General features: G+C 45.9%; 1 protein-coding gene across 1 annotated transcript; it reads right to left on the reverse strand.

Moving 5' to 3' along the window:
• Positions 1 to 14,786: 14,786 nt before the first annotated feature.
• On the reverse strand, positions 14,787 to 17,273 carry LOC147991356 (uncharacterized). Its single transcript, XM_087538638.1, has 4 exons — positions 16,941 to 17,273; positions 15,716 to 16,814; positions 15,070 to 15,595; positions 14,787 to 14,982 (listed from the first exon to the last, which is right to left on the reverse strand). Exons 1-4 carry the CDS (start codon positions 17,271 to 17,273, stop codon positions 14,787 to 14,789), a joined length of 2,154 nt encoding a protein of 717 aa, XP_087394764.1.
• Positions 17,274 to 21,658: the final 4,385 nt, after the last annotated feature.

The raw sequence follows: 21,658 nt of genomic DNA on the forward strand, positions 1-21,658 counted from the left end.
AAAGGAGTGGAGGAGGGGGAGGGACGACCCTCTATGGCGCGCCCTAGGGGAGTCCTACTCCCACCGGGAGTAGGATTCCCCCCTTCCAAGTAGTAGGAGTAGGAGAGAAGGAAGGGGAGGAGAGAAGGAAGGGAAGGGGGGCGGCCCCCACCCAATTCGGATAGGGCTAGGGGGCGCGCCTCCCACCTTTTCCCTTCCTCTCCTCTATTCCACTAAGGCCCAATAAGGCCCATATACTCCCCAGGGGGTTCAAGTAACCTCCCGGTACTCCGGAAAATGCCTGAACTCATCCGGAACCATTCTGATGTCCAAACATAGGCTTCCAATATATCAATCTTTATGTCTTGACCATTTTGAGACTCATCGTCATGTCCGTGATCAAATTCGGGACTCTGAACTACCTTCGGTACATCAAAACACATAAACTCATAATACCTATTGTCACCGAACATTAAGCGTGCGGACACTACGGGTTCGAGAACTATGTAGACATGACCGAGACTCATCTCCGGTCAATAACCAATAGCGGAACCTGGATGCTCATATTGGTTCCGACATATTCTACGAAGATATTTATCGGTCAAACTGCACAACAACATACGTTGTTCCCTTTGTCATCGGTATGTTACTTGCCCGAGATTCGATAGTCGGTATCTCAATACCTAGTTCAATCTCGTTACCGGCAAGTCACTTTACTCGTTCTGTAATGCACCATCCCGCAAATAACTCATTAGTTACATTTCATTCAAGGCTTATAGTGATGTGCATTACCGAGAGAGCCCAGAGATACCTCTCTGATACTCGGAGTTACAAATCCCGATCTCGATCTATGCCAACTCAACAAACACCATCGGAAACACCTGTAGAGCATCTTTATAGTCACCTAGTTACTTTGTGACGTTTGATAGCACACTAAGTGTTCCTCCGGTATTCGGGAGTTGCATGATCTCATAGTCATAGGAACATGTATAAGTTATGGAGAAAACAATAGCAACAAACTAAACGATCATCGTGCTAAGCTAACGGATGGGTCAAGTTAATCACATCATTCTCTAATGATGTGATCCCGTTAATCAAGTGACAACTCTTGTCTATGGTCAATAAATATAACCATCATTGATTCAACGAGCTAGTCAAGTAGAGGCATACTAGTAACACTTTGTTTGTCTATGTATTCACACATGTACTAAGTTTCCGGTTAATACAATTCTAGCATGAATAATAAACATTTATCATGATATAAGGATATATAAATAACAACTTTATTATTGCCTCTAGGGCATATTTCCTTCAAGAAGGGGAACCGACACATATGTATCGTTGCTACTAAGGATAAAACGATGGCGTCTACTTCTACATAAATAGATCTTGTCTGCATCATGTCATCGTTCTTATTGCATTACTCCGTGTCTCCATGAACTTAATATACTAGATGCATGCTAGATAGCGGTCGATGTGTGGAGTAATGGTAATAGATGCAGGCAGGAGTCGGTCCACTAATCTTGGACATGATGCCTACATAATGATCATTGCCTGGATATCGTCATGATTATTTGAAGTTCAATCAATTGCCCAAGAGTAATTTGTTTACCCACCGTTTTGCTATTTTTCTCGAGAGAAGCCACTAGTGAACCCTACGGCCCCCGAGTCTCTTTCTCATATTATTTTCCTTTGCGATCTATTTTCCTTTGCTTTTATTTTCAAATCTATTAAACCAAAAATACGAAAATACCTTGCTGCAGTTTATTCTTATTTATTTTATTTGGCATTCGATCTATCAATCTACTATAATTTATTCACATTCGTTTGCCAATTTCTAGCGCCGTTACCAGAAAGGGATTGACAACCTCTTTAATACGTTGGGTTGCGAGTATTTGTTATTTGTGTGCAGGTGCCGTTTACGTATTGTTGCTTGGTTCTCCTACTGGTTCGATAACCATGGTTTCGTCACTAAGGGAAATACCTACTGTCGTTGTGCTGCATCATCCCTTCCTCTTTAGGGAAATACTGACGTAGCTTCAAGCCGTATCAACCTCCCTTTGATATTATTTGCACCAAAAAATGTTAAATATTCAGAAAAAGTCGTATTAAATTTTTAGAGCGTTCAGAGAACTTCTATTTTTTGGCCATTTTTAGTGCATGAGAAATTCAGAAAACAGATAAAACATGGCATTTTATTTTATTTAACTAATAAAACAGAAAACAAAAGGTAGGGACAGAAGGTAGTGCTTACTAAATTCATCAACCTCATACCTCTCAAAAATGATCCATTAATAAGGTTGATCAAGTCTTATTAAGAACCACTTTCGATTAACATGAATCCGAAGAACTTTCATAAGTCACTAAGTTACGTCAACGGGGATATGAATATCTTCAACCATAAGCATTTCATATTTATATTTAAGAGTAGGTAGAGGTATTTGAAAACTTCCAATAGTGATTTTTGGAGATTTTTCAATATCATTAATACCATTCACTTGGAATTGTTTCTTCGGAAAGTGCACCGTATGCTCATTACCATTGATATGAAAAGTGAGCTTGCTTTCATTGCAATCAATAACAGCCCCTACAGTATTCTAGAAGGGTCTACCAAGGATAATCGACATGTTGTCATCCTCGAGAATCTCAAGTATAACAAAGTCAGTCAAAATAGTAACATTAGCAACAACAACAGGCACATCCTCACAAATACCGATAGGTATGGTAGTTGATTTGTCAACCATTTGCAAAGATATTTCAGTAGGTGTGAGTTTATTCAAATCAAGTCTTTTATATAAAGAGAAAGGCATAACACTAACACCCGCTCCCAAATCACATAGAGCAGTTTTCACATAGTTTCTTTTGATGGAGCAAGGTATAGTTGGTATTCCCGGATCTCCAAGTTTTTTAGGTACTCCATCTTTAAAAGTATAATTATCAAGCATGGTGGAGATTTCAGATTTCGGTATTTTTCCCTTATTGGTGATGATGTCTTTCATGTACTTTGCATAAGGAGGCACTTTTCAGATATCAGTCAAGCGAGTAGGCAAAAAGACTGGCCTTAGCATTTCAGCAAAGCGTTCAAATTCTTCATCATCTTTCTTTTTATTTGACCTTGGTGAAAAGGGCATAGGTTTTTGAACCCACATTTCTCTTTCTTTACCGTGTTTTCTAGCAACAAAGTCTCTTTTATCATATCTTTTATTCTTGGGTTGTGGGTGATAATCCCCAAGTGCAAGGAATCATCGTAGTAATTTCCAAAGGTGGAAGTGATAAGTATGGAGTGTTGAACCCACAAGGAGCTAAAGGTAAGATCAATATTCTCTCAAGCCCTATCTGCCACTGATACGACTCTACGTACACCGAACGTTTGCTTCCAACTAGCAGCGAGAAATAAAACTATGTTGTGGGTATGAAGAGTATAACTTTGTATGATATCGGAGAGCTAAAATATAAAAGTAGGTGCTGTTATCATAAATTTATAATATATTACTAAATATTATAAACAGCGAGTGTGGAATAATGGTAGATCGGTAGGCGGAATTGTCCTAGGCAATCGTTAACAAGACCGGTAATCACTATTGCAGTTTCATATGAGGGAGAGGCATAAGCTAACATAATTTCTCTACTTGGATCATATGCACTTATGATTGGAACTCTAGCAAGCATCCGCAACTACTAAAGATCATTAAGGTAAAACCCAACCATAGCATTAAAGCATCAAGTCCTCTTTATCCCATACGCAACAACCCCCTTACTCGGTTTTGTGTTTCCGTCACTCACGCAACCCACTATAAGCGAATCATAAATGTATTGCAACACCCTACAGCGGGAGTCCCTCACGCTTGCGCGACACGAAGGGCACCATAGGACAGCACCAAAGTAAAACATACAACTCATACCAATCTAGATTATCAATCAACCCAAAGACAAAGGATATCTACTCAAAACATCATAGGATGGCAACACATCATTGGATCATAATATGTGGCATAAAGCACCATGTTCAAGTAGGGATTACAGCGGGGTGCGGGAGAGTGGACCGTGTAAAAGAGATGAGGATGGTGATGATGGTGGTGATGTTGATGAAGACGATCACCGCGGTGATGATTCCTCTCTCGATGGCACTCTGGTGCCACCAAGAGAGAGGAGGAGAGGTTCTCCCCCTTGTGCTTCCTCCTCCATGGCCTCCCCCTGGATGGGGAGAGGTTACCCCTCTGGTCCTTGGCCTTCATGGTGATGATGGCCCCTCCGGGATCCTCCTCCATGCCCTCCGGTGATGATGGCCCCCTCCGGCAGGGTGCCGGAGAGGGCCTAGATTGGTTTTCGGTGGCTACGGAGGCTTCTGGCGGCGGAACACCTGATCTAGGTTAATTTTCCGAGGTTTCTGTATTTATAGGAATTTTTGGCATCGGTCTCACGTCAAGGAGGTGCCCGAGGCGTCCACGAGGCAGGCCCACGTGCCTGGGGGCGGGGTGGGCGCGCCCCCACCCTCGTGGATGCCCCGGGACTCTCCTGGCCCAACTCTTTTACTCCGGGGTCTTCTTTTGGTCCAAAAAAATCATCAAAAATTGGCACGTCAATTGGACTCCATTTGATATTCCTTTTCTGTAAAACTCAAAAACAAGAAAAAAACAGAAACTGGCACTGGGCACTAGGTTAATAAGTTAGTCCCAAAAATCATATAAAATAGCATATAAATGCATATAAAACATCCAAGGTTGATAATATAATAGCATGAATACTTCATAAATTATAGATACATTGGAGACGTATCAGCATCCCTAAGCTTAATTCCTGCTCGTCCTCGAGTAGGTAAATGATAAAAGAAACAAGGGTTTTTATCAGTTTTGCCATCGGCTGTCTAACGCTACTCAGTTTTGCCACTAAATGTTTTCACTAATCAAAAATGCCACTGTTCCGTTAGACACAAACTCGGAAATGCCATTTTTCACCATTACCGTCTGGTCAATGCACGATGACTGGAGGTAGATGACAAAAATACCCCTGTCCCCCTGAGGGAGTCCTGGATTAGGGGGTGTTCGGATAGCCGAACTATACCTTCAGCCAGACTCCTGGACTATGAAGATACAAGATTGAAGACTCCGTCCCGTGTCCGGAAGGGACTTTCCTTGGCGTGGAAGGCAAGCTTGGCGATACGGATGTTCAGATCTCCTACCATTGTAACCGACTCTATGTAACCCTAACCCTCTCCGGTGTCTATATAAACCGGATGGTTTTAGTCTGTAGGACAACATACACATCAACAATCATACCATAGGCTAGCTTCTAGGGTTTAGCCTCTCTGATCTCGTGGTAGATCTACTCTTGTACTACCCATATCATCAATATTAATCAAGCAGGACGTAGGGTTTTACCTCCATCGAGAGGGCCCGAACCTGGGTAAAACTTCGTGTCCCTTGCCTCCTGTTACCATCCGGCCTAGACGCACAGTTCGGGACCCCCTACCCGAGATCCGCCGGTTTTGACACCGACATTGGTGCTTCCATTGAGAGTTCCTCTGTGCCGTCGCCGTCAGGCCCGATGGCTCCTACGATCATCAATGGCGATGCAGTCCAGGGTGAGACCTTCCTCCCCGGACAGATCTTCGTCTTTGGCGGCTTCGCACTGCGGGACAATTCACTTGGCCATCTAGAGCAGATCGAAAGCTACGCCCCTGGCCGTCAGGTCAGATTCGGAAGTTTAAACTACATGGCTGACATCCGCAGAGACTTGATCTTCGACGGATTCGAACCACTGCTGAGCGCGCCGCACTGTCACGACGAGCACGATCTAGCTCTACCGTCGAACAGTGCCCTGGAGGCCGCACCTGCATCGGCTCCGACCCTTAGTTCGGAGCCAACCGCACCGATCGAGGATGGGCGGTTGGACGCCACCTCGGGGGCTGTGATCCCAACGGTGGTTGAGCCGAACACCAGCCCCGTACTTTGCGAGGCTCGTGACTCCAAGGAGCCGGACTCCTCTCCGGAATCTGAACCCTCCACGCCCCTGCCAGTCAAATCCGATTGGGCACCGATCATGGAGTTCACTGCCGCAGACATCTTTCAGCACTCGCCTTTCGGCGATATCCTGAAGTCACTGAAGTCTCTCTCTTTATCAGGATAGCCCTGGCCGGACTACGGTCAGCAAGGTTGGGGTACGGACGATGAAGAAATTCAAAACCCACCCACCACCCACTTTGTAGCCACTGTCGACGACTTGACCGACATGCTCGACTTCGACTCCGAAGACATCAACGGTATGGACGCCGATGAAGGAGACGATGAAGAACCAGCGCCTACTAGGCCCTGGAAAGCCACCTCGTCATATGACATATACATGGTGGACACCCCAAAAGAGGGAGAGGGCGATGGAACAGCGGAGGATGACCCCTCCAAGAAACAGCCCAAGCGTCGGCGTCAGCGGCGCCGCTCAAAATCCCGCCAACACAAAAACGGTGATTCCAGCACGCGAGATAATAATACTCCGGAGAGTGCCGAAGAAAACCCCCTCCAGCAAGGTTTAGCATAGGAGGATGGAGAAACCAGCCCTCACGAGAGAGCGGCAGACAGAGAGGTCGAGGACGATAATTATATGCCTCCCTCCGAAGACGAGGCAAGCCTCGACGACGAGGAATTCGTCGTGCCAGAGGATCCCGTTGAGCAAAAGCATTTCCAACGCAGGCTTATGGCCACGGCAGGAAGCCTCAAGAAAAAACAGCAACAACTCAGAGCTGATCAAGATTTGCTGGTTGACAGATGGACTGAAGTCCTTGCGGCCGAAGAGCATAAACTCGAATGCCCCTCCAAGAGTTACCCAAAGCGCAAGTTGCTACCCCGATTAGAGGAGGAAGCACTTGATGCGACCGAACGGCCACCTCATGGCCGCGACAGAGAGGCCTCCCAGCCCTCCACTCATGCCGCACCCCGTACCAAGGCACAGGAATATGCGCCGGACTTACGAGATATGTTGGAGGACAACGCAAGGCAAACAAGATCGATCTACGGATCGCGTGGGCGTCCCACGGCTCGAGACGGCAACCGTCACGCCAGCCACAAATTCGGCAGGGCCGAGCACAGTAGAAAAAGCTCATTGGAGCTACGTCATGATATACCCTAGTACAGAGGCACCGCACACCCACTCTGCTTTACAGACGAAATAATGGATCATCAAATCCCCGAGGGTTTCAAACCCGTAAACATCGAATCATATGATGGCACAACAGATCCCGCGGTATGGATTGAGGATTATCTCCTTCATATCCACATGGCCCGCGGCGTTGATTTCCACGCCATCAAATACCTCCCACTCAAGCTTAAAGGACCAGCTCGGCATTGGCTTAACAGCTTGCCAACAGAATCAATCAGCTGTTGGGAGGACCTGGAAGCCGCATTCCTCGACAATTTCCAGGGCACTTATGTGCGACCCCCAGACGCCGATGACCTAAGTCACGTAATTCAACAGCCAGATGAATCGGCCAGGCAATTCTGGACACGGTTCCTAACAAAGAAAAATCAAATAGTCGACTGTCCGGACGCTGAGGCCCTAGCAGCCTTCAAGCACAATATCCGTGACGAGTGGCTGCCCGGCACCTTGGACAGGAAAAGCCGAAATCTATGGCAGCACTCACGACACTCATGACCCGCTTTTGCGCGGGAGAAGACAGCTGGCTTGCTCGTAGCAACAATATACCCAAGAACCCTAGTAATTCGGACACCAGGGACAGTAGTGGCAAGTCACGTCGGACCAAGCAGAAGCGCCGCATTAACGGCGACAATGCTGAGGATACGACAGTTAATGCCGGATTCAGAGGCTCTAAATCCGGTCAGCGGAAAAAGCCATTCAAAAGGAATCCTAGGGGCCCGTCTAGTTTGGACCGAATACTCGACCTCTTATGCCAGATACATGGCACCCCCGAAAAGCCGGCCAATCACACCAACAGGGATTGTTGGGTGTTCAAGCAGGCAGGCAAGTTAAACACCGAAAACGAAGACAAGGGGCTGCATAGCGATGACGACGAGGAGCCCCGGCCGCCGAGCAACAGGGGACAGAAGGGTTTTCCCCACAAGTGTGGACGGTGAACATGATATACGCAACCCACATCCCCAAGAGGGAGCAGAAGCGCGCGTTAAGGGACGTATACGTGATAGAGCCAGTCGCCCCAAAGTTCAACACATGGTCCTCCTGCCCGATCACCTTTCATCGAAGGGACCACCCCACTAGCACCCGTCACGGTGGCTTCACCGCATTGGTTCTAGACCCAATTATGGACGGATTTCATCTCACTAGAGTCCTTATGGACGGCAGCAGCAGCCTGAACCTGCTTTACCAGGATACAGTGCGGAAAATGGGCATAGATCCCTCGAGGATTAAGCCCACCAAAACTTAGCGTAATACCAGGTGTAGAGGCCAACTGTACAGGCTCAGTCACACTTGAAGTGGTCTTTGGATCTCCGGATAATTTCTGAAGCGAGCAGTTAATCTTCGACATAGTCCCGTTTCCCAATGGTTATCACGCACTGCTCGGGCTAACCGCATTCGCTAAGTTCAATGCGGTACCGCATTACGCATACCTTAAGCTCAAGATGCCAGGCCCTCGAGGAGTAACTACGGTCAATGGAAACACCGAACGCTCCCTCCGAACAGAGGAGCACATGGCGGCCCTTGCAGCGGAAGTACAAAGCAGCCTCTCCAGGCATTTCTCCAGTCCGGCCACTAAACGACCGGACACCGTCAAGCGCGCCCGGAGTAACCTACAACAAGACCGCCTGGCATGATCCGAGCAGGCGTAGCAATGCGGCCCCAACCCCAACCCTCGCAAAAAGGCGATGCCAGTACTTCGCGTCCATAACTACGCTTTGGAAATACCATGGGCATAGGGGGAGGGGCACCATCACGGCACGCCCAAAACACGGCTTAAACCGCTGCCAATTTTTTACTTTTCTCTTACTTCCAGGACTCTACTCTTCGGAAGGCCTGTTCTGCAGTTCAATTGCCGCACAAACGATACAAGGACCAGGGAAGCAGACAAGCCATGCCGCATTACGGAAATCCCAGGTGGTCTCTATCACGAGCAGTATACCTGTTTCGCATACTATTCCGCAGCTTGCCCCAGGAGCAGACATGTTAAATAGTCCAACTTTTCGTTTATCGCATTACTTGTATCGTTCTGCTTTGATCGCAGCTATTTTTAAACAATGCATAGCTTTTGTCTATTTTTGCATTATCTTTTTATAAATAAATGTTCCTTAACGACATGTTGCACCCGTACAACTTGGTACGGCCAAAATACGCCAGGGGCTTTTAGCACCCCTCAATATGGTGTGAGAAGTCCAAACACTTTAACAAGTGCGGCACCCCGAACTTATAGCATTATATGCATCGGCTACGAATCATGTCTTGGGTCAATAGTTGGGTTTGCCCGGCTCCTATGTTTTGGTGCCTTACGTTCCGCTATATCGGCTAAGGTAGCACTAGGAGAACCACTGCGATTGTGCCCCGGTTGAGCTGGGTCGAGCACCTCAGTGGAGAAAGCTAAAACTGACTGTCATGATGAAGCGAGAGCTGGTCGCTGTTCGAGAGGTTTCTCGAGTCCCTAAAGACTTATGCCGCTTAGGGCGAGGATCCGGCTCTGTCCGGCCAAGGTGTGGATAGCGCCCCGAACTCGGTCTTCCGAATACTAGGGGCTTCGCCGAAATTTAAAATTATAGAATTCTATGGCTAAGTGAGAGTGTTCACGCATTATAGTCCAATTGCCTCGTTCGTTGGGCTGAGCGCCTCCCTCGAAGGACCCAAATATGGGAAAAAGAGCGCCCAGGTTTATCCCCGAACACCCCAGCACTAGCGGCAAGGGGGCAGAAGCCGACGACTCGCCATCTCTCAGTATTGATAAACAGCCGCACAGAAGGTAATATTTTAAATTCAAGCAGCATTGCTCAGCGCATATGAACAAGTTTTCAGCGCACAGGACAAACACGAGCGAGTTTTACTCAAAAATTACATCCCTAGTACATTCATCCGCCACAAGGCGGGCACCCTTCAGAACATCCTTATAGTAATTTTCGGGCTTGCGATGCTCTTTCCCCGCTGGTGGCCCGTCCTTCACAAGCTTCTCCGCATCCAGCCTGCCCCAGTGCACCTTTGCATGGGCAAAGGCCCTACGGGCACCTTCAATACAGACGGAGCACTTGATGACTTCGAGCCTTGGACAGGCCTCCACCAGCCGCCACACCAGCCCGAAATAGCTCCCAGGCAGAGCCTCTCCAGGCCACAGCCGAACTAGGAGGCCCTTCATGGCCTGTTCGGCCGCCTTGTAGAGCTCGACCAGTTGCTTCAGCTGGTCGCTCAGGGGCACGGGGTGTCCGGCCTCAGCATACTGAGACCAGAACACCTTCTCCGTCGAGCTGCCCTCCTCGGCTCGATAGAATGTGGCGGCATCGGATACACTCCGGGGAAGATCTGCAAATGCCCCTGGAGAGCTCCGGATTCGGGTAAGTATCAAGTAACTCACGTTTATGTGTTTACTTTGCATAAAGAATGCCTTACCCGCCGCTATCTTCTTCACCTCATCCAACTCTTGGAGGGTCTTCTGGGATCCAGCCTTGGCAGATTTGGCATTTTCAATAGCCACCGCAAGCTCGGACGCTTGTGTCTTCGAGTCACGCTCCAAACTCTCATGTTTTTCCATGAGAGCCTGGAGCTCTTGCCGCACCTTGCCAACCTCGGCCTCATACTTCTCCCGCTCGGTGCCCTCCAAGGCCGAATTCTTCTCGGCCTCGTCCAGCGCTTGCTTAAGGGTCGCCACCTCAGATGTGGCCCCTACAATAGCCATGATAATCCTGTCATTTTTTGCAATTGCACGTTTTTTATATATATTTTTTTTAACAAGGTATTTCTCACCTTCATTGTCCTTGAGCTGCTTCTTGGCACGCTTAAGCTCTTGCTCGGACCTTTCGAGGTCCTGCTTTAGCATGTCCACTTCTGCAGTCAGTGCGGCGGACGCCAGTAGGGTAGCCTGCACATGCATATTGACTCATTTTTGTTAGACTCCTGTGAATTTTATTTGATCCTCTATTCGGCTTTTCTTCTCGAACGCCAAACAGAGTATCAGGGGCTACTGTCTATGCGGTACTATTATTTACACTTTCTTTACTTACCTCGAAGCCTGTCAAAAGGCTTGTACAAGCTTCAGTCAGTCCGCTCTTGGCGGACTGAACCTTCTGGATCACCGCACTCATAAGTGTGGTGCCCCTCGTCAATGGAGGTGCCTTGGAGCGCCTCCAACATATTGTCCGGCGCCTCAGGTTGGACGAAGGTCACCGGCACGGCGGGCTTGCTCCTCTTGGAAGGAGGTCCCCCGCCGGACTCTTGAACCTTTGAAGGTTCCGGAGCGGTGTCCGGCCTAGGGCCGGACTTGGAGCCCTGGGGAATTTCATCCCCCTTACTCCTAGAGTCCGGGAGGTCGCCTCGCGGCGCCTCCAGGACCACCTCCTCCCGGATTGGAACCTTTTGGGACAACACTTCGGTGTCGTCCGTAGGGCGGGGGGAGGAAGCCGTCGGAAGCGAGTTCACCTCCGACGAGTCCAGTGAGCCGCTCGACGACGCGTCGAGCCGGTCTTTGGGTGGGCTGCATAAGCATATTCGACATAAGGGAAAGCTGTGCAATAAACGAATACTATGAATTACTCCGGTATCCAGATACTTACGATTTTGCCAGGGGCTTAGCCCTGGGCTGCCACTCATCTCCACCGTCGTCGGCGTCGGTCGAGTAGTCCAGAGAAAGGGTTTTCCCCTTCTTGGACCCTCCGGCCTCCTCAGAGAGGGCGGCCTTCCTTTTCTTCCCTTCCCCCGCTGGAGGGGGAGGGGTCTCTTCTTCCTCCTCCTCGTCTTCACGGGAGGAGTGCGTCTTGGATTCGTCGGATGATGAATCCGACACCTCCGGGCGTCGGGCACTCTTTCGAGTACCCATGGCCTTCTTCTTGACCTTCTTCTCCAGCACCACATAGGGTGCCGGAACCAGCAGCTTCGCCAAGTGAGCGTCCGCCGGGCCTTCGGGCAAAGGAGCCGGACAGTTGATCTGTCCGGACATCACCTACCAATCCTGTCAAAGGTAAGGGAGTTTAGATCCCGCATAGAGTCAAACTATGAAAAACTGACACCCTGTAAAAGGAAAAAATAGCTTACCGCGAGAGCGTGACGCTGCGCACTGAATCCGCGATCCTCAGTAGCGGATGCGGGAGCCTCGGCGCCCTTGAAAAGCACCTTCCAGGCATCTTCGTATATGCTTATCCGTTTGATCCTCCCATGCCAACAACGGGCTTTCAACCTGCGAGAGTTTCGAAGAGCCTGTTCAGAGTCTGGTGCCGCGCCAGGTCGAACTCCCACAGGTTGAAAGCCCGTTGTTGGCATGGGAGGATCAAGCGGATGAGCATAACCTGGACTACGTTGACAAGTCTGAGCTTCTTGTCCACGAGGGTTTTGACGCATGTTTGGAGTCCGGTCAGCTCTCCTTTTTTACCCCACAACAGGCCGGTCTCCTTCCAGGAGGTGAGCCGCGTAGGGGGTCCGGACCGAAACTCGGGGGCTGCGACCCATTCGGGGTCGCGCGGCTCGGTGATGTAAAACCACCCCGATTGCCACCCCTTCAGGGTCTCCACAAAGGAGCCCTCGAGCCATAGGATGTTGGCCATTTTGCCCACCATGGCTCCTTCGCACTCCGCCTGGTTGCCGCGCACCACCTTCGGCTTGACGTTGAAGGTCTTGAGCCATAGGCCGAAATGGGGGCGGATGCGGAGGAAAGCCTCGCATAGACGATAAACGCCGAGATGTTGAGGACAAAATTCGGGGCCAGATCGTGGAAATCTAGGCCATAGTAGAACATGAGCCCCCGGACAAATGGATGCAGAGGGAAGCCCAGTCCGCGGAGGAAATGGGGGAGGAGTACCACCCTCTCATGGGGCCTAGGGGTGGGGATGAGCTGCCCCTTTTCGGGAATCCGGTGCGCGATGTCGCTGGCCAGATATCCGGCCTTCCTCAGCTTTTTGATGTGTCCCTCCATGATGGAGGAGACCATCCACTTGCCTCCCGCTCCGGACATGACTGGAGAAGGTTGAGGTGGTAGTGCGGACTTGGGCGCTGGAGCTCGAGTGCGCAAGAATGGATAGGAAAAGGAGGAAGAAGGCGTGGGTGAAAAGGTGGATCCTTATCCCCTTATATGGGTGGATGCAACTACATGTCCCCACCAGCCTGGTAAAACTCGCTTATCTCCAAGCGCCGTAATCAATGGCATGGTTGGGTTACCCACGCCCGTATTGATGAGAATCCCCGAATAAGGGGACACGATATCTGCTTTAACAAGACATGCCAAGGAAACCGCCTCGCATAACGCGCTAAGATGGGACAGTGAAACGGTTCGAATAAAAGCTTGGCCGTGGTGTGATGTCACACTACGGAGTACGTCAGCAGACTAGATTTGTGTAAATATTATTCTCTCTATGGCAATATGTGGAAACTTATTTTGCAGAGCCGGACACTATCTTTGTGTTCAAAATCTTCTATGAAGTACTTGGAGGAGGAACCCGCCTTGCAATGCCGAAGACAATCTGCGTGCCGAACTCGTCGTCATTGAAGCTAGGTTCAGGGGCTACTGAGGGAGTCCTGGATTAGGGGGTGTTCGGATAGCCGAACTATACCTTCAACTGGACTCCTGGACTATGAAGATACAAGATTGAAGACTCCGTCCCGTGTCCGGAAGGGATTTTCCTTGGCGTGGAAGGCAAGCTTGGCGATAATGATGTTCAGATCTCCTACCATTGTAACCGACTCTATGTAACCCTAACCCTCTCAAGTGTCTATATAAACTAGAGGGTTTTAGTCCGTAGGACAACATACACATCAACAATCATACCATAGGCTAGCTTCTAGGGTTTAGCCTTTCTGATCTCGTGGTAGATCTACTCTTGTACTACCCATATCATCAATATTAATCAAGCAGGACATAGGGTTTTACCTCCATCGAGAGGGCCCGAACCTGGGTAAAACTTCGTGTCCCTTGCCTCCTGTTACCATCCGGCCTAGACGCACAGTTCGGGACCCCCTACCCGACATCCGCCCGTTTTGACACCGACACCCCCCATCTCTCTGTGTTGACTTGTGGGACCATTTGTAAGGTGTGCATGAAAATAGAATAAAAATTGTCGTCTTGGGGTTTCGAACCCAAGACCACAACCTCCAGTAAAGAGCGAGCAAACCAACTGAGCTAAGGAGATGTTATGTTGCAGAAGGAGATATATCCATTATATGTTATATGGAATAATATTCCAACACAGCAACGTCTCGTATATTTTCCTGCTGCTAAATAGTTGAACTTCGGTTTGAAAGTTACTATGGACAACAGATCCGCATGAGCGGCTGGACGGCTAGAAGAAACTATCTGGTACTAGTAGACATAAACAAATGAGGCAGACCGCCACACCCAAATTTTTTGATGGTCACACACTAATTGACAGAAACAACACATATGACAGCACGATCACATATTATTCTATATTTCTATGAAAATTTCAGCATGGTTGCTGCCCATTTTTCTGAAAACGACACAAACACAAAGTGGTTCACAGACATAAATAAGGTTCGAAATATCAACTTGTTGTTTTTTCAGCACACACAAATCAGGTTCACAAACATAAATAAGGTTCAATAACATCCACTTGTTGGTCAAAATATAAAGGTCGAAATTCTCAAACATGCATAAGGTTGAAAGGAAACATGTCCAGGTTCACAAGCAAAAGGTCACGATCACACAAACTTCACATATGTAGCTTCTTTTTGCTTCTTGTGTTTTTAGCAGGACTGTCTGGTGGTTCCGCATTTGCAATTCGAATATGCATGGGAGATGAAACAAATCCACTTGCAGGTCCATCGGTTGTGGTACAAACTTCATTTTGCATGTCCTTCCTTTTCCTAGTGTTCTTCACACTTGTTTTCTTCACACTTTTCTTTGAGCTGTACAGAAGTTAGTCATGTTGCAAAAAAGAATGAAAATAGATGTTGAAAATACATATAGAAAAGCACATGTTCTTTTGATGTTACCTAGCAGAACTTGCAACCATTGATAGTTCAGGGTCGCCTTCTCCTGCCACAAAAGGGGCTTCCCTAGCTTGGAGGTCAGCCTCATCTTCTCCAAATGCTGGGTCAACTGGATTTGTGCACAATCTGGCAATGTGCCCGAAGCCTCTGCATCGCTTGCACTTCCTTTTCCTGGCGCTCACGCCAGCACCTTCAACACTAGATCTAATTCTAGTCTTCCTTGGTCGGCCTTTTGGCCTCCTCAACACTGGAGCATGTAGTTTAAAGCCAGGGTCAACAATGTCCCATTGTTGCTTTCCTACCATTGCAGGTGTGTTGTCCGCATATGCAGCCTTAAATTTTGCAACGGAGTAGAACTCATGTACATATGGTTCAATTTCTGATACTGGACCTCGTAGTGAAGTAATAAAGTATAGGGCATGGATACATGGCAAACCCTTGACCTGCCATTGCCTGCAGCTACATGTTTCCTTTGCGATGTCAACAGGGTACCTCCATTCCCTATTCTCTTTGTCCACTGCAGTAATTTCTGCCTCAACATCACTGCGTCTAATTACCATCATCTTCAGCCTTGAAAAGAAAACAAAACATTAATTATTGAATTGAGTTGTTATGAAATTAATCAATTGAAAGAGTGCAAGATATTTACCTTTGGATTTGGCATGCAGAGCCTTTATCACAATTGGTATTATGAGCTGGCCAAGCCATTTTTCTAATGCTATCCTCATCCGTAGATCAAACTTCTCCATTATCATCTGCCTAATCTTGTCCAACATGTCGACAATAAGAAGAGACTTAACTTTTCTAACTTTGCTATTAAATGACTCTGCGAGGTTGTTGTTGACGTAGTCAACCTTGCATATTTCATTGAACTTGCTTCTATACCATATCTTTGTGTGGTGTTCAACCATATATTTTTGGACACTCTTCTTAGCAAGGATCTGTTTCATATGCCAGTTGTGCTTTCTAGAGCTGAAAGTTAAGCTTGCAGCCCAAAGATTATCATCATAGACCTTGCCCTTGAATTTTTTTCGAAAATTTGCAGCAAGATGCCTCATACACTCCCTATGCTCCACTCCAGGCCACACTTGTTCTACTGCTGTCTCTAAACCTTTGCAAGCGTCAGTGTGTATGACTAGTCCTTCAGGATGCCCAATAAGCCCACGCAGATTTTGAAGAAACCAAGCCCAACTTTCAGATGATTCTGTCTCTAGCACCCCATATGCAACTGGGTAAAGCCAATTACGGCCATCAATGGCACAAGCAGAAGCTAGTTGCCCTTTGAATCTCCCATTTAGTGCAGTTGAGTCTACGACCAAGTATGGTCGACATCCATTTAAAAAGCCTTGCCAACATGCCTTGAATGAAACAAACACCCTCCTAAAGCATTCCTTCTCCCTCACTTTTCCTTTGATCTTGTACTGCACAGTTTCTTTGTCTATTTCCACTACACTACCAGGAGAACACTTCTCCACCTCAGCCTTGAAACTATAGAGATGATGGAAGCTATCTTCCCATTTTCCGCTAATCATATCCATTGCTTTGTCCTTACCACGAGATACACGCATGTATGGCACCATGAAGTGGTACTTCTCATGGATCTTCTCTTGAAGAGCAGTAGGGCCAATATCTGGGTTCTTTCTCACCCACTCCAGCACAACATCAGCAACCCACCTGCTCTTTGCCGGCTTGAACTTCTCACTTCTCAGCTTAGTTGGGCATGTATGAGAGAAAGGACACACCTTGATCTGTAGGAAACAACAAAATCAGTTAGTATGTTGCTAGTATGTTAAACTTGCCACATTTGTATAGTTACCAATTCCACAAAATAAAGGGTACAATAAACAAATCAATTAGATGTTAGCAAGTTATACCTGAAATATTGTGCTATTCCTCATATAAGAGCCATGAATTCTCCACTTACACCTCTTATATGCACAACTTGCTCCCAGCCTCTTAGAATCACTCTTTTCGACTGTATAGTCAAATTCACGTTTAATTGCAAAAGTAGAAAGTGCATTCTTGCAGTCCAACAAAGAGGGGAATACCGAGCCTTCTGCAAATAATGGATTCTCCTTGTTATATACTACAACAGGTCTGTCCTCCTCCTCCTCTTCCTCTTCATCAACTAAACCCATGTCTCTATTCTCTTCTTCCTCTTTAGTGTCAGTGGATTCATATGCTGGAGGATTATCTTCCTCTTCCATATCTGCCGAATCATCTTATTTGGTAGACTTCTTGACCAAGTCTGGATATTGCCGCTCATCATCATTATCCGAGAGAATAGCATCATCAGGTATAGCATCATCGGTTATGTCTCTATTAGCATCGTCAACACTATTAGACTGCTTGACTCCCTGTATGTTGACTGTATCAACATCAACTGCCTGACTCCCTGTATGTTGACTCTCACTGTAACAAGGTTGTGTAGGTGGATTATGGCTAGGTGTGCTAGGAGTTTGGGATTTTTGAAGAACCTCAATTTGCATAGATATTTTCTTTGAATCTTGATGTTTTCCAAACATCAAAGCTGCATCATCATCACATACGACAACAACCCATTTATTCTGCTCCCTGTCATAGTACTTCAACTCAACGTAATCACGCCACCCCCATGGATAGGTATCACACAGTTTGTGCAGCAATGTTTTGTGTGTGATACTAGGTTCTACGAATAGATGAAAATCAAAGCCGCCAACATATCGCTTGAGACCATCGCTATTCTCACGGCTTGTTTCCATCCTAACTGACAGCATACAAGCAGTATCCGCATCCATCCTGACCATCAGGAACACAAGTACCAAATTGCACGCGATTATCAGTAAGGCAAAGTCAGCTACTACAAATTCTATGTACAAATTTCGACCTCTACGAGTTATATTCAACCACACACGCACACTAAGAATTAGTATACTCACAATGCAGGAATTTTAGAGCATATGTTGTGTTGGGGCGTCCTGTGGCCGATGCAAGCCTCCGATTCAGTCCTGTTGTCCGTCGCCATTGCCGTGGAACAATTGCACTTCAAGACTCGGGAGGAGCTGCGGAGTTAGCCGGGAGAAGCGCCGGAGCTGCCTGCCTCCGGTGGCGGTGCCGGGCGGGAGGAAGAGCCGAAGCTGGGATGGGTGGCGGCACTCGGCGGGAGGCGCCGCAGCTGCGGCGAGTGGGGGCGCGCCGGAGCTGGGCGGGCAGCCCGGCGACCGGCGGTGCCAGGTGAGGATTTTGGCAGGCGGCGGCGATGACTGGGGATATTGGTTCCGGCTGGGGAAAGGGAAACTGCCACGAATAGATCGGGTCAAGGATTAGATAAGATTTGGTTTAGTTAGGTTCAGACATCTGTATATAAGGTCTGTATCTCCTCACAAAACAAATCTTTTCCATGGTTCAGTTGGTTAGCTCGTGCGCCTGTGTAGCCCGTGGTCTTGGGTTCGAACCCCCAGCCTCCCAATTTTTCTTCTCTTTTTCTCATGCGGCCCTTACAAATGGGATAGGGGTAATTTCGTCATCTAACTTCAGTCAATGTGTATTGACCAAACGGTAACGGTGAAAAATGGTCTTTTTGAGCTTGATTTAACAGAACAGTGGCATTTTTGAGTAGTGAAAATGTTTAGTGGCAAAACTGAGTAGCGCTAGAGAGCCGATGGCAAAACTGATAAAAACCCAAGAAACAATTGATGAAGTGTGAATGCTAGCAAGTGCATAAGTTTCATGAATGATAGTTCCAGTCACTTTTTCTAGCATCATTATGTATCATAACAGTAGCTCATTTTCATAAAGCTTTTCATGATCAAGTAACAAGCTATTCACATGTTAAAGTATAGATTGTAAACTTTCTTGAAACTAACAAACTATATTCTCAGTCATCAAACAATTGCAATTCATCTTATTTTCAGGAAGGGTCTATGTCAGAGCTTTGATTTAGCAAACTCCACATACTCAACTATCATTTAATCTTTCACAATTGCTAACACTCACGTGATATTTATGGGTTCAAAGTTTCAATCGGACACAGAGAAAGATAGGGGCTTATAGATTCGTCTCCCAACCTTTTACCTCAAGGGTAATGTCAACAATAATAGTTCATGATAACTTACATCCAATTGGATATATATATATATATCAGGATCTTTCCAACACAATGTGCTTGCCAAAGAATAAAATGTAAAAGGAAAAGGTGAAGATCACCATGACTCTTGCATAAGGGTAGAAGATAAAAGTAAAAGATAAGCCCTTCGCAGAGGGAAGCAGAGGTTGTCATGCGCTTTTATGGTTGGATGCACAAAATCTTAATGCAAAAGAACGTCACTTTATATTGCCACTTGTGATATGGAACTTTATTATGCAGTCCGTCACTTTTATTTCTTCCACATCACAAGATCGTATAAAGCTTATTTTCTCCACATTAATAGATCATACATATTTATACGGCAATTTTTATTGCATGCACCGATGACAACTTACTTAAAGGATCTTACTCAATCCATGGGTAGGTATGGTAGACTCTCATGGAAAAACTAGTTTAAGGGATGTTTGGAAGCACAAGTAGTATCTCTACTTGGTGCAAAGAATTTGGCTAGCATGAGGGGGAAAAGCAAGATCAACATGTTGGATGATCCAAGACAATATACTTTATTTTGGATATAAGAAAACATAACCCATTACATTGTCTTCCTTGTCCGACATCAACCTTTTAGCATGTCATATTTTAATGAGTGCTCACAATTACAAAAGATGTCCAAGATAGTATATTTATATGTGAAATCTCTCTTCCTTCAATATTCTTTCATGAATTGTTCAAGTGACCAATTCTACGTTTGCTAACTTTCAATAAGTTTACTACCTATACTTATTCTGTGTGAAGTCATTACTCCCCATGGTATAAGCATATGAAACATATATAAATTCAGATTTATGATATTCAATTCCTTAACCATTTACTCATAGGATATATGTGAAGCACGTGAGTAAATGACAAACTACTCCAAAAAGATATAAGTGAAGGACACTGAGTAGTCAAATAATTAACTAGCCATGGGAGGATTCTTTTTCATTCAGGATTTCAGAGCCAATGATTTTATTCAAACAGCAAGTAAAATTGAAAATACGCTCCAAGCAAGACACATATCATGTGACGAATAAAAATATAGCTCCGAGTAAGGTATACCGATAGTTTTTGAAGACGAAAGAGGGGGTGCCTTCCGGGGCATCCCCAAGCTTAGGTGTTTGAGTCTTCCTTGAATATTACCTTGGGGTGCCTTGGGCATACCCAAGCTTAGGATCTTTCCACTCCTTATTCTCCTCATATCGATATCCCACCCAAAGCTTGAAAACTTCAATCACACAAAACTTAATGGAACTTCGTGAGATAGGTTAGTATGATAAAGAGTAGACCATTCACTCTGGTATTGTCAAAGTCAAGACTCATAATTGTTCTCACACAATGCCTACAGTGCCATATCATTTCTACAATTCATATTGAGAAATATAAGTCATATAAACTAGAAAACAAGCAAATTATGTAATAAAAACAGAATCTGTCAGAAACAGAACAGTCTGTAATGATCTGAACACTAACCATACTTCTGCTACTCAAAAATTATGAAACAAATTGGTGGACGTGAGGAATTTGTCTATTAATCTTCTGCAAAAAGAATCAGCACCAATGCACTCTTCTGTATAAAATGGCATCTAAACTCGTGAGCGCAAAGTTTCTATTTTTTTACAGCAAGATCACATTAACTTTCACCCAAGTCTTCCCAAAGGTCTTACTTGGCACTTTATTGAGACAAAAGCTATAAAACATGATTACTACAGTATCTTAATCATGTAAACACACAAAAACAGTAAGGGTAAATATTGGGTTGTCTCCCAACAAGCGATTTTCTTTAATGCCTTTTAGCTAGGCATGATGATTTCAATGATGCTCACATAAAAGATAAGAATAACATAAAGAGAGCATCATGAAGAATATGACTAGCACATTTAAACCTATCCCACTTCCTATGCCTAGGGATTTTGTGAGCACACAATTTATGGGAATAATAATCAACTAGCATAGGAAGGCGAAACAAGTATAACTTCAAAACTTTAAGCACATAGAGAGGAAAACTTGATATTATTGCACTCCTACAAGCATGTATTCCCCCCTCATAATAATTTTCAGTAGCATCATGAATGATTTCAACAATATTACCATCACATAAAGCATTCTTTTCATGATCTACAAGCATAGAAATTTTACTACTCTCCGCATAAGCAAAATTCTCCCCATTCGGAATAGCAGGATCACTAGTTCCTAAAGTTGACACTCTTCCAAACCCACTTTAGATGATAGTATTATTAATACTCCAAAAGATATAAGTGAAGTTCATGGAGCATTCTACAATTAATATAAACTAACCAATGTCCAAGCTTAAAATGTATGAGTGAAGCACACGAAGCATTCTATAAAACCATACTCAAAAGATTTAAGTGAAGCACAAAGAGCAATTCTATAAGATCATACTTAAAAGATATAAGTGAAGCACATGAAGCATTCTATAAATCAATGAAGGGCTTTCTCATACTAGCACTACAGGAATCAACTACTTTG

Source organism: Triticum urartu, chromosome 1A (assembly GCF_056163025.1).
Source record: "Triticum urartu cultivar PI428250 chromosome 1A, HENAU_Tu73, whole genome shotgun sequence".
Classification (NCBI taxonomy): domain Eukaryota; kingdom Viridiplantae; phylum Streptophyta; class Magnoliopsida; order Poales; family Poaceae; genus Triticum; species Triticum urartu.

Excerpts from the sequence above, each read along its gene's own strand:
- LOC147991356 (XM_087538638.1), bottom strand. The coding sequence starts at position 17,273 with ATGGAAGAGGAAGATAATCCTCCAGCATATGAATCCACTGACACTAAA. Across the intron at positions 16,815-16,940 it reads GGAATAGCACAATATTTCAG|ATCAAGGTGTGTCCTTTCTC; the intron begins GTATAACTTGCT and ends TGTTTCCTACAG. Across the intron at positions 15,596-15,715 it reads TCTGCATGCCAAATCCAAAG|AAATTACTGCAGTGGACAAA; the intron begins GTAAATATCTTG and ends ATGTTGAGGCAG.